The following is a 15,532-nucleotide window of genomic DNA, read 5'->3' as shown; positions in this document are numbered from 1 at the left end:
GATCCTTGTTCTGGAAATCGTAAGGGGATGCTTTTGAGCTTGACAGCTCAAAATGATGATGATGGCAAACTTGATGCATCTTAAAAATGTATTTATATAGTCTCTCTGTCAAGCATCATTTAAACCCCATACATCATGATAAAAAATGAAGATGAAACCAGCTCTGCTAGGCCGCTGGTGGGAAGACAGTGTCCTGGGACTTCAAAATACCTTTTGTGGTCATATAAAGAATGCCCTGCATTGAAAGGCCGCCATCTTTACAATTATCACAAAATAAGGGGATGAAACACTTCAGCAGATGTGAAAGAACAAAATCCCAGTAAAATCCACAAGCAGAAGATGCTCAAGTAAGAGCTGATTTACATGTAGTAACCAAGTGTTGGTTGTAACATGCTGTACAGCACTGGGTTTGCTCAGCTCACATCCAAGTCAGAGGAATGCAAAGAATAACAACCCCAGGGAGCATATCTGTTATGAGGAAGACATTTCAATTAAAAAAATCTAAAAAAAACAAAATTAGGTTTGAGCTGCCAGCTTTAAAAGCAATTCTAGAGGAAAAAATATTTAAATCCATATGATCCTAGATAATTTCAAAATAACTTTAAAAGGTATATATGAATTTGAGCTTTTTAAAAGCCTGAGTACCTGCAAATGAAATTGTCTTTTTCATATATGCCAGATTGATGGTATTTCCTGTACAGTTTTCAGGGATGAACGTAAAATATCCATTAACTGCATGGGCCTCATGTTTTGCATAGACAAAGATTTATGCTATAGGACAGTGGTGAGGTTGTAGATAGTCTTTGATATCCTGCTATAAATAAGATAATTCATAAGAATTTAGTAAAATACGCTGCACTGTGTACAAATGATCACCTAACCCAGCAGCTCATCTCTGACGTGACCTACAGACGCTTAAGAGAAGTATGTAAGAACAGGCATGTGTACCTGGAACGCTGCAGCCAAGCCTCCTTGAACCAAGTAACACTGCACTACACTCTCTTAATTTGCACTTGTGGACCTCATATAAAGAAACTTTACTTTGCTTACTGTAGCATGGAAATTATTTGATGTCCTGACAGCTTTCAATTATTTTATTATTGTAAATATACTGTTTATTATTGGGCACAGAAGTTTTCTGTTGCATACTTGTTATTAAAAATTCTGCTGTTACCCTCTGCTTAGTTCCAGACTTAGCTGACATATCTGATATCCGACCATAGTGCATAAAGCACTATACATTTGGCAGGGGGCACAAAGTAGTTGTTACTGGGTGGTCTAAGCATTGCACCTAATGTTCCCAGTCAATCCAAAACACTATTTTAGTAACAGTGCTGTTTCCTGAGCTTGTGATACTGCTGGATTGCTTTGTAAGCAGGACGTTATCTGCACTGAACAAAAACACAGCCAGGTTACCTACCAGTTGTGTAATGCCATTAATACTTCCACCATTCTAATAGGAATTCGTTTACAATTCTGGCTGAGTACCATTAAGTTTTGGCAGGTTTTTACTATTCTATTTATTGATTTAGTCAGCCATTTTGCCTTCTTAATGATACTTCCATCTGAGACTGCTAGGAAGCCATTAGGCTGATGCCAATGCTATCAGGTGCGGAAGGGGCACCAACAGAGCAATGCCAAGATGCTTGAACCAGCCATCCCTGCTGTTCCCGGCTCATTCCTGGCCCTCCTGACTGCAGAAGCAGCTTAAACACATGTTGTATGGTCAGAACAGGTTCAGTTTATTGTTCTACTTTAGGCCTCAGCAGTTAAGACCAAAGAGATCCCCAAACAGTCCTGGCCACATCATTTCAATACTGGCTTCTCCATTAGGTGAAACATTTACTTCCCCTCCCTCTCTATTGTTTTTTCCCATTAATTTTTATTCATTTTCCAGTTTAGTAGAATGGATGGCTGATAGTTCCTAAGGGTCTATAATGTGTAATTGCAGTTCATGTTTAGTTAAGCAAAAACCATTTATCAAATACATCCTGATCACCATTGTGCTATAGTCCCTCTGGCTGTAGTTCACCTGCAGAGACACAAACCAGGACTCTACCTGTGCACCATGATACCAACTTCTTCTTCTCTAGATAAAAGTAGCTGGTGCCTGCATGTCTGTTGTGAGAGGTGGCAAGGACAGCTGTGTCTGGTAGAAGTAAACATCACTAAGATCTCCTCCAGGATACAGCTGAGCTGCAGGACTGTAGTCCTCCACAGTACAAAGGAAGCACCCTCACTCTCCATTTCTTACCTGGGTATCTGTCAGCCACTGGTCAATTTCTTTCAGAAGTCACATTTTCACTGGCTTCGGTACACAATAGTCAGTTTTACCATTAGAGATGTAGGTCTTTCCATCAATTTATATGGCTGGAAAATAAGTTGGGTATTCAAGAAAACCATTCAGAAGAATTAAAATACAGATTTTTTTTAAAAAAAATATTTTGGAAAATGAGACAGTCCACCATTTTCTTTTAGCCTGTCTATAAGAGTCAAATTGGAAAAACAGAACTCTGATCATGCATCCGATTTTGCAGTTACTTAATTGGAGGATCAGGACCGAACTTCTAAAAAAACTCCTAGGTTAACATAGTTTCTTTCAACTTTTACCTCTCCCAGTTAATGATCTCTAACTCAAATATTAAGTATTTACATACTTTTAGCAAGGCCCAATGCAGATCCTCTTGTACATCCATATTGAATTTTGTTCCCCAAAACTAAGCGTGTACAACGATAACAAATGGCAGTGTGTCAGAAGAGAAGCGCGGTAGAGGTAAATTAACTTGGATAAGAAAAGTAAACTTGGAAGGGCACCCTGGCTTTCATTTGCAACTCTACATTCAAGAATTCCTGTTAGCTCTTCTTTCAGACTTTTTGTACAAAACTGTAGTGCCTGGTATTTCCTTCTGCAGTGTTAGTGGATGCAGGGGATCTACAGAAGTATAACTGAAGTTTGCACATCTGAATTTAATCCTTCAAGTTTAGTTAGTGTCATCGGCTATCTCTCTGCATTGGAACATATTTGAATTTATATTTTCAGAAAGAATATTGTTTTGTTATTTGAAACAGAATGTGAAATTCAATGAAATGAATCAGACAACATTCTTTTTTTAGAAAGGAAAATTTATTTATGGTTACATATACCACATATAAAATTAACATTTAACTGAAACATGTAATTGTTTCAATCATTTATGACTAAACACTTACAATGTTGACTACAAAACTGTACAGTTTATATTTAGTAACCGATTCTTACAGCATAGTGCAATTGTAACATTTTATAAACAAAATAATTTGTGCCTTTTTTTAAATAAAGTGCATTAAATTACTATCTTGTAACAACAAGAAGCTCTGTAGTTGCAATCCAAAGCTTTATTCTTAAGGGAAACTGAGGCAAAGATGTTTCACTTTCTTTTAAAATTACTTCATATACTGGCAAGCTATGGTTCAAACCTCAACCACAGTTAAATGAAAAAAACCCTTCAATTAGTATAAGAAATAACCACAGACCTTTATGTATTAAACCAGTAATTGGTTCTCATATGAAAAGCGCATCATGCAGAATTTAAAGCCATCTGGCTCCTAATGAGATATGTAGTGTAAGAACTACCCCCATGCAACTGCTTTTGCTAAAGCTTTTAGAATTCAGCATGGCACCACACTGCAGTCTGTAGTATCAGGAGTTTACAGGAATCATATGAAGTTTCCTAGGAAAAGTTCTCTCTGAGAATTTCATGAGATAAGTGTGGTAAACCACAGGTTGTTTTTAATTTCATTTGGCAATAAAAAAAAAGTTGGAGTTTAGTTAGTAAGTCTAGAAAATTACGAATGGTTCTACTAGCCCAGGGTATTCCAAATTTCATGGCCTGAAGTTAAATACAGTTTTAGGGCTTTATTTCAGAGGCACAGTTATAACATTTTATCCTATGAAATGTCTTCTTACTTGTAAACACATTTACGACCAACTTTTGTAAGTTTTGGCTGTGACAGTAAAGCTGAGATCAAACAAAGGACGACACAACTGTAGATTTTAGCCCCAAAGAGTAAAAAGATGCAGACATACGAAATGGATAGAGGTCTAATGTGGCTCTTTTGAGAACTAATGACAAAAGTAAGAATGCCTGTTTCCTTCGATGGGTTCTGGATGAGGCCCAACAGAAAAGTCTGTATTCTTCTCCTCCTCCATACATACATGGGACTGCTATCAGCTTCAATGGAAAATATATTTGAGCACATACAAGTCACCCTAGAGACTGCCCGAGTATTTTGCTGTGTATGTAATTTAGGCAATTTACCTGCCTCTTCAGCTGCAATACCCATTCCACACTTTTGGCACAAATCACTGTTTCCACATTCTGGAAAACTGCATTTTCCTCCTATACATTGTAAGCTGTGGGACCAGCCTGGGTTCAGAAGTAGACTACTGTATATTCAGCCATGCTGCTCTAGGACAGCTGCCGCCTAAAAAGGTGCCTGCTGGAACATGCTAACTCACAGCACTGAGTTATTCTCCTCCTCCCAGACTAAGTGAAGTCTCTGCTTACATTGAAAAGGAAATATAAAAGAAAGGAGCTGAAATTTGGTTGGAATGTGACTAAAGAAGGCTCACTATTTTCTATCATGTCTTCAGAAAGCTCCCTGCTGAGAGCAGAGCTCCCTTCCAAACCCAGCAGGCTTTGACTCTGCAATCAACACTGTAGAGCAGCCTCGCTTCTGTGCTATTTTCTCATGAGCCCTCTGGGGCAGAGGCACCACAAGGCAGACTTGAGTGCTGCTCATATATTAAGGGAGTACATTGTCTGTCAGAGGGCAACCAAAGAGCAGCAAAACTAAAACCCATGGATGGGGAGCAACTCCCCAAAGCTTCACAGGGACACAAAAGTACATCCCTTTCAGGATGTGGCTATCTCAATTTTCGAAGGGCTGGGTCATGTTGCTTTCATTTGCATACTATAAAATATCTCTTCCCTGAAAGCAGTGGAAGCTGAATTCTTGATTATTTTGATGATCTTAGCAAACACTGAAGTAAGAGGAAAATTCTATGGGGCCTAGAAGTAATCAATACATTAAGAGCTCCATACCTAGGTCCTAAATCTTACAGGTCCGAGTCCCTTTTCCTAGAAAGTCCCTGAAGCATATGTGTGTTTCACTTCCCCTTTAAAAATAAATGTATAAGGTTTTTTTGATACTGCAATATTCCCCAGATCAGCATCAGCCAGGGCAAAATGTGCACCTGTGTCATATGACTGTGAGGACTGCTCATGACCTGTGCAGTCCTGTCACCAAAGCACCTATGAAAGAGAGAGAGAGAACAGGGTGCACAGAACATAACTGCTATATAGGCTCATGTTAGTGATCAATATCCTTCTTGTATTCTGTCCCATCTGTGGCCATGTAACACATTCCTGTAATCCCAAAGCTGACAGTGGGATTTTGTCCAAATTAAACACATGAGAATTCACCTCTCTTCCAAAACCTCTGGATTGTCTTTGTTTGTTGAAATACCAACTACTTACCACTGAATCTTTCAGTGTTTGCAACACTCATACAAGTTTGGCAATGTTTTTCTTTAATCACATGAAACTGCCTAGCCAAAGAGGTTCCACTTTGACCATTACAACATCAGAGGCATAGAGCACATCTAGCATATCATACATATAAAAAGTAAATTAAATAATCATAATAATTATGTATATATTTAAGTATGTAATGATGCTATTTAAGTATGATAGCTCATAATAATTAAGTTAATGGCATACCAAAATACTCTAAGAAACTGTTTCTCCACTCACATGTAATGTAACTAGTACTTAAGTTCTTTAAGTTGAACGTGGACATAAGTATTGCCTTTTAAAAATTAGTTTATACCTTTTAAAAAAGCAAATCTATTTTGTTGACATCGATTCCTTAAAAGTGAAAGGCCACTCCATTTTCCAAGGTGGATCCTTGCAGGATGCAGTCTTCAGCATGTGCAGTTAGTATTGGCTTGCTTTTTCCTTGAGAAACCGGGACTAGGCCTCTGCTCAGACATCATGGTAGATCATATAGTTGGGATCAAATGGTTTGAGGAAAAAAAAGAGTATCACCAGTATAAAGCAAGCAGTAGCAGTTCACTTGCTTCCCCACCCCGCATGTGTATCAAATAAATTTCCAGTGTAAGGCAAACACTCACTGAAGTTGTTCAATGAAAAAGTGCTGCTGATAAATTTGAAAGGGTTATAACAAACTATTAAAACCTTTGTAATTAAGCTTTTACCAAAGAATGCAACACTGTACTTATGAGAGGCAGGTTCTCAGAATCATAGAATGATTGAGGTTGGAAAAGACCTTTAAGATCATCAAGTCCAACTGTAAATCAATGTTTGTCTTCAAACAGAAAGGACTGTGCCAAACATCTTCCTATTGGGGAACAATAAAAAAAAAAGAAAAAAAAGAAAGAAAAAACCAGAAACACCTCCCCACCCCGTAATCCTGTGGCCATCACCTGAATTACTCTATAATAGCAATTTAATGAAGTCGCTAAATGTGCAGTCAATGTCTGCAAGTACTCTATGCTTTTTAGAAAGGTCAGTTTTACTTAGAGGTAGCAGATAAACAAATCAGTTCACTAGTTCTGGGACATAAAAGTCTACCCACTACCTGGGAGGGGGAAATCCATAATACTATCTTGTCCAGTTAAATATCTAGCATGCCAGCAAGTTTGTAAAAATGGCCTTGGCATATGTAGAGTGCAAAACGAAAGGTTTGGGGAGGTGAGGACAATTTCTTTAAAAGCCAATTCAAGGAGTTTGGGATGGCAAGCTTAACAGACCTTTGTTTTAAAATTAGTTTTGCTCTCTCAACCCATTTGCAAAGAACCTCCACTGAAAAATCTCCCCTTATCCTTTCAATGCCTCTGAATTAGTCTTCATCACAGCAGTGATGCACTAGTTAATTGCAATATGGTTTCACTTAACCTACATTCAGGTTTGTTTTTTTCCTTCTCTTGTAGAAGTTTGTGTAACAGTGAAATATGCAACTGTTTCTTCTTGTCTGGCTTACAAGATCACAATAATTGTGTGAATAAACTGCAGCATGGACTTCTTTAGTTTTTTAGTGCAAAGGCATACTGTTCTCAAGGAAACAGTTACTGCAAAGTTACACACTCAGCTGCTCCTCAGAAGAAACAGAAATACATAATGACTTACTGTAAAATAATCTGCTGTTAGTTCTACTTTCATATTTTCCGTATTTTTTCACAAAAAACCCTCTTCTGATTTCAAGTGGAGCCTTGTAAGATTGTGCTAACAAGACAATAATGTGAGTTAAACATTTGAGATCAAGTTTTCAATGGAGGAGTATCTCACTTCTGATTCTATTTCCTCCTCTCTGTTCTCTGGACACCATTCAACAGGAACAGCAATACTGCCCGCCTCAAGGACACGGAACTGCTGCACTACACCCCAGAACAACGGCAGCCCCAGGGCCCGTCTCACATGCTCTGTGTATGTGAGGTAGGGTTCAAAATGGACAGTTCAAAACAACCTTCTCACAGGGGATGCATTTATTCAAGCATCCTTCCTATCCAAGCTCAAGCATCCATTCCCTCCAGATTCGCCAAGCCATAAAGACCACCATCCTCTCATCTTTCATCATCCACCTAACATGAAAGCACATATCCTTACAGTTCATCCACATTTCTGATCAATTAAAAGGAATTGCAATTCTTGGTCTGAAGAAGCCAGTAGCACCCAGTTTTATGGAGTAATTTCCTTTTGTACCAAAAAAGTATTTCCAGATATAGGACCTTTCAAGTTTACTAGGAGTCCCATCATTCTTTTAGTGACAGATGGGGGAGACATGCCTAATTTATCCTTCCTGTACTATTGCTTATTCATGACATGTAAATCATGCCCCTTTCCTTTAGTCCGCTCTCAATAAGCAGAGTTAAGAGATTTTTTTTTTCTCCACTGCACATCTCTGGGTCACCACTAAGCCAAAGTAAATGTGGCACTGAAAGAGAGGGTAAATCACCACTTTATAAAATGGCATTCAAAAACCAGAAAAAAAGAATCAGGAAATTGAAATATTGTTTAAAATTGTGTTTCCCAGTTATAGTAATGCACTTTTATCTGCACTGGCCTTTTTTTTCTGGTTAAGCACCAAATTTCACAGGTTTTTGAGTAGCCCTGCTACTCAAACAGGGCTTCTTGCTGACATGCAATACACTAAGTGTGCAATATGCTAAGCATGTGAAAATTTTGCTTTTCCAAGTTTACCACTGAAGCTATCAAACTGTTTTTGTAAAGTGGCTTCCTGTGGTATTATTAAAAAGATGTTGTCTAGTTGCAAACAACAACTCTGACAGCAAATAGCTATTTGTTCCTGTAAAGGACAGATTATTTACTGCATTTAATCTACGTACTGGAGCAACCTCTTGTTCTAGAATCAGTTGCTCCAAAAGGCAGCAAAGTAAAACCTTGAAATGATTCTCAGATCTTCTCCCTAAGAGATGTGATGAGTCTACGTGTAGATATTTAACATCATCTTTAATTATGTCTTTCATAGCTGCATTCTTGATCCCCCTCAAGTACACCACTGTGATACCTGTTCCTGAATAGTTGGCCAGTAGCACTTAAAAATATTCTTGAATTCTTACAACATAGGATCCATACCCAGTGAAAGTCTATCTGACATAGTTGTCTTCTTGCAGCAGTATGATTTAAAGAAATGCTGTTGGTCTTTTTCTGGTGCTACTCCTATACACCTAGGACTTGATCTGTCTACAGCTGGTGTGCAGGTATACTATTCTTCTTCCCACTCACAACAGAGCTGTTACATCAAACTGTTCTGCACTGGCAACCATGCTAGTCCTCCTACTTTTGCTACAAAGCTTTTACACTGACTTGTGGGTATTCAGGATTTTCTAGAAAATTTCCAGAGTTGGTTTCTGTTTCAAGGACAAAGAACCATACAGTTTCTCTGATAAAGTGACAGAATAGCTGGTGTTTTTTGAAATAGCGACCACTCTGTCCAATTCTTATTTTTCTTTCTTTATTGTACATACAAAAAGCAGACCATACATATCTTCTCTCCATAAAAGTCAGGGCCAACATTTTGCAGATACGGTTCTGAATGTTACAGAACCACATTTTTTTTTAAAGTAATGAGTGTGTAGTTATGTTTCAGGGGCTTGGTTTGTAGTGATGCTATTTTAACCCAACTTCCAGTCACACTGCAGGTTGCTCATTGCTTTTGAGAGATGAATCCATAAGTATCTTATTTTTTAAAAGCTAAACAATCCCTAAGAAAATGAGGCAATATAAAAATAACTCTTTGGGGACAGAACAGGGGCTGGTCTAAGCCAAAATTCACTGCTGTCCACGGAGGGGTTTTAGTGACTTCAAGATGCCTCAAGACTGGCCCCTGAACATGAAGGATGGTCACAGCTTCTTATGTCACTGAGTGTCCACGGTAGGAAGATGCAGCAGTGACAGCAGGCCTTTCAGCTTGCTTCCAGATACCTTGGGTATTGGTAGGGGGCTTTTTTCCATGATACCATAGCCTTGTTCTTTTAACAGCCAAACTGTCTTCAGGATGGGCTAGCACCATTTATCATATCCATCTTGATGGGCATGACAAATCCAGGTATTCTCAGTTTTTGTTTAGTGAAGAGTATTCTTAGTATTAAGTTACAATCGGGAATCCTGAACACAACAAATTTATCCATAGAATGCTGTTCAACTAAATGCCAAACAATGAAAAGAATAAAAATCCCCACTGCAATACATAATTCTCTCTTGCAAATAGCATGAATTCAGGATCCAAGAACTAAGGTAGAAGGTTATTGAGTAATTCTATTCAGGAACTCAGTAATTGTGGGACACTATTTCTCATTGGTTTGTGTTACATCAGTCCAATAGCAACTGCTTAACAAAGGAAGACTTTTGCTTATGCAAGTTACTTTTTGTCTAAAGAATATATTGCTTCCTCTCTATTGCTCTGTGTTTACTCAGCAGTTTATAGTATCCGCAACATGAAGGATTTTATTGCTAAAAACATATTTCCCCTTATTGCTGAAATTTTACTGTTAGGAGAAATGGTTTAAAAGAAAAAAAGACAACTAAAAAAAAAAATCCTCTCCCAAGCATTGAGGATGAATATATGAAAAAACTGACTACAGTAAATTTTGCCCATCAAGATACAACCTGTTACTAACTTTGGGTCAAGTGTGTTAATAAATACAAATGAACAATTCTTTAAACTAAAATACGCATTAAGAAAAATGTACTTTGTCATTACGATGAAGATATGAAAAATACTTCACTGTACATAGAATGGTGAATCTAACACCCCTGGTCTTACGCACAGGTGTTGTTTGATGGGACAACAAAATGACAGAATCCTGCAAGCTGGCTGGGTTTCTGCCAGTTTTAGAGGAATCTTGGGTGGATACTGGCACCTCACCATGCAGAACCAGGGCCTACACTGTTACTCTGAGGTGATAGCAGAGAATTGCTTAATGCTGCAGGGTCTGAAAAGTGGCTGTCTGTCAAGCGTTTCTTTTGTGCAAGTGAGGTAGGCAGCTTTGTACCCACAGCTCTGCCCCTACGCCGAAGAGTTCGTTCAGAGGTGTGTTATACAGCATCTATACAGTACTGCAAACCAGTTAAAGTTTGGTCCGACAGCTGTGGGCACACCTATGTCATTGACTTCCAGAAGGATTTTCTGGCCTATGATGCACAGTCTCAATTTAAGAACATATTTCTGGAAGAGGCAGCATCCTCACTGGAGGTCACAGCAGTAACTTGGGGAGGCATAATCATGTTTCTCATCTGTCTGTGGCAAAAGGTAACCATGTGCTCCTCCTCAAACAAGGGCAAATCACATCCCTATGAGCTAGCTTTGTGGGACTTCTATAATTAATCCTTCTTTCCTGCATTCGACTCACACTGCTCCTCAGGAGAGGAGCTTCCAATTACAAATCTCTCTGCTCTGGCACAAGGAAAAGGTCGGCTCCCCCGGCACTCTGGAGAGCCTCTGCAGATTTCAGCAGCCTGTGGAGTGAGGAAGATGACAACGACACTAGGTGAACCAGCACGAGAAGAGGGGACAACATTATCTCCCCCTGTGCTGTTTTCTTCTGGCTTCCCTACCACCCGGGTGTTGTGGGAAAAAACCACTAGTGCCTGTGAGGTTATCCAAGAGGATAAGAACAGGTCTGCATAAGCAAAACAACAGTTGTCCTCATGACTGAATTTTGGTCACAGTTGTAGTTGCTCATCTTCATGACACTTTTTAGCAATTTGATACAGAAGAACAAATGGGGGGGGGGGGGGGGAAAGAGGGAGGGAGAAACTTTGCATTACTTTAACTTCTTTTTTGCTTTTAAAAGAGCCGTTCTACATTATTCAGCCTCTCTACATTATTCAGCTCATGACTTTTACTGCCATTTATTCCCAATACTTTGCATACTTGCAAAACTGCAGGCATACATAGAATGGATATTTATGAAGTGATTATTTCTTATACAAAAATTCCTAACAAAATGCAATGACTAGAGTTTCATTAGCATTCAGAAGTAGATAAAGAACACCAATATCCTACACTGAGCAGGGGCCATAGTCTAACTGTGCTGAGCATCTGTAAATAGCAGTGAAGCCAAGGGAGCTGCAAGTTCACAGCTCTACTGGACCATGCCATGCAATTATTAAACTAATCACATTACAAAGTAAGAGCCAAATATCATGAAGGTTGAACCAAGTAAATAATGGAATTTGAACCCAGCATTGCAACTAAAATTAATTATTGCTCATAAAAATCTCTACAGAGCCTTGTTTACAGACAACTCATTCACATTTGAGATTCAGCTTTGTGTATAGCATATGATTCTTAACGTCACAGCAACTTTGCCACAAAAAGCTACAGTCATCCAAATGTCCATGTGAAAAGGACAGATTCCATTTGGAGAAATCCAGACCAGCAACACAGTTGTGTCTACTATCTATACTATACAGGTATATTTTTTCATTCAACTGTAAATATTGCTATTTTTACACTTTAGTTTGTTGGGGTTTTTTTAAACTTTAATGTAAGATACTGAAGCAACAATACGGTATGCTGACTTTGACATTCAAGGGAATATAACCTCCTACTGATGCCGGGGCATTAACACATTGAGCTCCCATCAACACTAATGGAAGTGGCACTATGAACTCCCATGCACTGACATTAGGGTACACCTTAAGTTTCACGAAGACATCTGCCAGGAAGATTTTCCCTCTGACAATCAAGTCTTCAAATTAGAAAACAATGTTATATTTCTAGTGCATTTTAATGCGGCTTCGGTAAAAGGTTAGCAGCAGTTTGAAATGTAACCATTCATGAGAGGAAGCTCTGCTTTTTAGACCAGAACTATCATCCTGTAACGAAGTGAGCTGACATGTGTACAGTGTGAAGAATCACAATCAGTAATGGATGAAACTGACAGAAAAGGAGAAAATATTGTTTCGTGTTGCAGTTCTGGTTGCATACAATTGTGAACCAGATATGCTCTTAGAGTTTATAAACATCAGTATTTTAAATCATATAGCAGAACAATGAAAACAAGTGGTAATAGCTTTGGCTTGATAACAAACTTAAGGGAAACCATTTCATGAAGATGCTAAATACGTGTTGCAAGCAATTTGTAGGTTATTTTGTTAGATATTTTCTTATACACTTCTAAAAAGATAAACTTGTCTGAGAAACTTAGTGTTGCATCTATTACAAATGCACAGCCAAAAGAGGCCATATTGTTTCATCAATTTGAAAATCCCCCCTGAATTCCTTTTAAAATAGTATAATGAGCTCTGATGTCCCATATCTAAGTGAAAACATATGGCTGACTTTTGAAAAGGAAGGCAAAGCATATCATCTGTTTTAACATCCGGCCAGAACTCAGGAGAGAACAGGTAACCCTTTAAAACAATTATCAAGCTAATTCATGCTGAGATGTAAAGTAAAAAGCTATACAAGCATTTCCTCATTGAGAGCAAATTTGTTGCACTGAGATTATTACAATAAATACCATATAAATCAGTACAATTGGCCATTATTTTGAGAGTATTCGGATGATATACCAATGGGGTAACAGGACTTGGGGTTTCTTTTCTGTTTTAAAAAGAATTAAAGGGGAAAACATATCCTGTCAACAGACTGTAACATGCAGTATGACTAAACTCAATCACATAAACAGTTTCAAAGGAGGTATGCTGTTTCAATTTAATTTTAATTAGCAAACTTAATGTAAAATCATGGCAAACACGGCAAAGTCTGGGTAATATAACAAAAAGACCCTGAGCAACATTATAAATCTGTAAGAACACTGATTATTTTGATTTTGGAAATCTCCCTTAAACCACTTGATTCATTTTGGTCACTGGGGTTTTCTGTTTACAAAAAGGTCAGTGCATCCTGTGGTTTTTATATGAACCCATCACACACCATTTAATGAATGCATCTAAACCAAAGACAGCATCGCAAGAATGTCTGGAAAGTAACATGTTAAGGAGCATCCTCCTAGCTGCCAATCAAACATCACTGGGTGATCTTGCTCTCTGGGACAGGTTAGAAGGAATACAGCCACAACAGATGAGCCAAAGTGCCTTCTGTATCTCCTGGTTTCTAAAAGCATATATTACAGGATTGATGATGGAATTGTAGGTAGCTGGCAGGAGGGTGGCATAGGTGTATATAGAAGGATAGGTGTAATCTGCTATTAAAGAATAGAGCGTAAAAGGCATCCAGCAAGCAGCAAAAGTCCCCAAAATAATGGCCAAAGTAGACACTCCTTTTCGGGTGGTCACATAGTGGGAAGTGGCCAGGAAATGGTGTTGCAAGGCAATCTGATGGGCATGGCGCATCACGATTTTACAGATTTGAATGTAGAGCTGCAGCATGAGGGCAAACATAAGCAAGAAAGAGACCGAAAGGACAGCTGCATTATTTTTAGTGAGTGGTCTGATAACACTGCAGGTGGATTCATCTCTGAGGCAGTTCCAGCCCATTACAGGCAGCAGTCCAATACAGATAGATGCTCCCCAGAGCAATATAAGCATGACATAGGTAAAAGTGACAGTTCTCTCTGAATTGTAAGTCAAAGCGTAATACAGGGAGAGGTAACGATCAACAGTAATAGCCAGCAAGCTGCCGACAGATGCTGAGAAAGAGGCAACAATCAGTCCAATCGTAACCAGTTTCGTAGCTTCTGATTGCAGAAGGTATGCAAAAACGAAATTGATGATCAATCCAATGCCCGCTAAGAGATCTGCCAGCGCCAGGCTGCCTATCAGGAGGAACATGGGGGCACGAAGACTGGGATTATGGAAAATGATAAGAACCACAATGGCATTTTCGCAGGAGATAAGGGTCCCTGAAGTACACAACACAATGTCCCAGGGGTTTACCAAAAGCTCTGGCTCTGGGTCTACGACAGGAACCAGGGAGGAGCCTGCAGCTGAGGCATTCTCGGTAGAGCTGGCTTCTACATGATCCTGAGGCAGCCAGCTCAAATTAACCTTCAGATCTTCATTCATTTTAACCCCGTCTTCTTCAACGGAAAGACATTTTTTTTAATAGTCAGACACAGCACCGGTTACAGCATCCCCAGAGCATGCAACGCCCTAGACAGCAACACCAATCTAATATGTGCAGGCAGGCACTTGTTACATAAATGTGACAATAAAAAAAAAATAAAAACATTGGGGGAAAAAATACTTAAAACTGCCCGAGATTATCTGCCAAGGGACCGACACACGGAAACTGAGTGATCCTAACGGTAATTCCCTTCACCTGCATAGGGAAGAAGGCACAGGCACGGGAGGGAGCCCATGAAACAGCTAACACACACCCCCCTCCCACCAAGCGCTGCAATTTGGGGTGGGGGCCGGCTGTGGGGCGGTGTAACCCCCGTTATTCTGCAGCCACGATTTCAAAGTGGGCTTATTTTCGGTCACGGAGTGAACGGCCAGGATGGGGAGGAGGAGGGGGATATCCTTTACCGACCCCCTGTGAGGAAACCCCACCCGGGCTGTGCGTGTGGGAAGGGGGGGGGGGGTGTGGATATCCCCTGAGAATTTACAAACTCGACGCGGTCACCACACACACGCGGACACCACCACACGCCCCACGCACCCCCGGCGGCTGTCACCTGGGCTTTCCCCCGGCGGGTCGGAGAAAGGAAGGAAGGAAAGGAGGAGGAGAAGGAACAGAGGGGTCGCCGTGGTCCCTTCAAGGCGGCAGCGGGACCGGCCGCCCTCACGGCGGAGGGCGCAGGGCAGGTGCGCGCCCCCTCCGCGCGCCCGCGGCGCGCGTGTGTGTGGCGGGAGTGGGGAGGGGGGGGCTTCCTCGTGCGCGCGCGCCTGCGCAGGTGCCTCCCGCCGCGCGCGCGGGAGGGGGGGGGGGAGAGGGGCGGGGAGGAGCGGGGGGGGCGCCGCCCCTCTCCCCCCCCCTCCCCCGCGCCGCCCCTCTCCCCCCCCCCCTCCCTCCCCCGCGCGAGCGCCCCTGAGGT

General features: G+C 40.4%; 1 protein-coding gene across 2 annotated transcripts; it reads right to left on the bottom strand.

Annotated features, from left to right (window-relative positions):
- Window positions 1-3,114: 3,114 nt before the first annotated feature.
- On the bottom strand, window positions 3,115-15,313 carry GPR12 (G protein-coupled receptor 12). Of its 2 annotated transcripts, none has more exons than XM_074859929.1 (2): window positions 15,173-15,313; window positions 3,115-14,572 (listed from the first exon to the last, which is right to left on the bottom strand). In XM_074859929.1, exon 2 carries the CDS (start codon window positions 14,556-14,558, stop codon window positions 13,554-13,556), a length of 1,005 nt encoding a protein of 334 aa, XP_074716030.1. In that variant the 5' UTR covers window positions 14,559-14,572; window positions 15,173-15,313; the 3' UTR covers window positions 3,115-13,553. The 2 variants fall into 2 exon arrangements, with proteins under 2 accessions (XP_074716030.1, XP_074716031.1); XM_074859930.1 differs by having other exon boundaries at window positions 3,115-14,569; window positions 15,173-15,282.
- Window positions 15,314-15,532: the final 219 nt, after the last annotated feature.

Source organism: Strix uralensis, chromosome 2 (genome assembly GCF_047716275.1).
Source record: "Strix uralensis isolate ZFMK-TIS-50842 chromosome 2, bStrUra1, whole genome shotgun sequence".
NCBI classification, from domain to species: domain Eukaryota; kingdom Metazoa; phylum Chordata; class Aves; order Strigiformes; family Strigidae; genus Strix; species Strix uralensis.
Note: the sequence above shows the minus strand (reverse complement) of the source record. Positions and strands in the feature narration are given on the sequence as shown.

Excerpts from the sequence above, each read along its gene's own strand:
- GPR12 (XM_074859929.1), bottom strand. The coding sequence starts at position 14,558 with ATGAATGAAGATCTGAAGGTTAATTTGAGCTGGCTGCCTCAGGATCAT.